The 426-nt window shown below is 44.4% G+C and overlaps 1 protein-coding gene across 1 annotated transcript in view; it reads right to left on the bottom strand.

Moving 5' to 3' along the window:
• LOC119589535 (arrestin homolog) overlaps window positions 1–211 on the bottom strand; it is a 2,779-nt gene extending 2,568 nt beyond the window's left edge. The window contains exon 1 of the mRNA XM_037938135.1: window positions 57–211. Within this exon, the coding sequence (XP_037794063.1) occupies window positions 57–99 (43 nt within the window). The 5' untranslated portion in view covers window positions 100–211. The remainder of the gene's footprint in view (window positions 1–56) is intronic.
• Between the last annotated feature and the right edge of the window lie 215 nt (window positions 212–426).

Below are 426 nucleotides of genomic sequence, written 5' to 3'. Positions count from 1 at the left end.
AACGAATTTACCACATGCATCTTTATACAGAGAAGGGACCGGCCCCGAAAACTTACCATTAGGCGCAGTCTTCTTGAAAACTTTGACGGCGTTCACCATGGGAATGGCTTTGTGGGAGATTCGAGAATATTTTCCGTGCGAAGCTGATATGAGAGACGAAGCCTCTGTCTCTCTTATATACCTGCCTGTTTTTCTGCCAACTTGCTTTTATCCGATTAGCCGTTGCTTCCTCGTTGGTAAGGCCGTGCAGACCGCATAACCTTTCTCCATGTTGTTTAACTCTGCTCGTAATGTTACACAAAGATTCGTAAAAAAAAAAATGGCATGGGGGAGGGGGGGAAGCATGGAAACAAGGCAAGTTTTCCGAAGTTAAAGAATTCTTTGTTCAGGGAATGTAATCGCATTGCCGATTTGACCTCCTTTTCA

This window comes from Penaeus monodon, chromosome 25, assembly GCF_015228065.2.
Source record: "Penaeus monodon isolate SGIC_2016 chromosome 25, NSTDA_Pmon_1, whole genome shotgun sequence".
In the NCBI taxonomy this organism is placed as follows: Eukaryota; Metazoa; Arthropoda; class Malacostraca; order Decapoda; family Penaeidae; genus Penaeus; species Penaeus monodon.
This window is presented reverse-complemented; position numbering and strand designations above follow the sequence as displayed.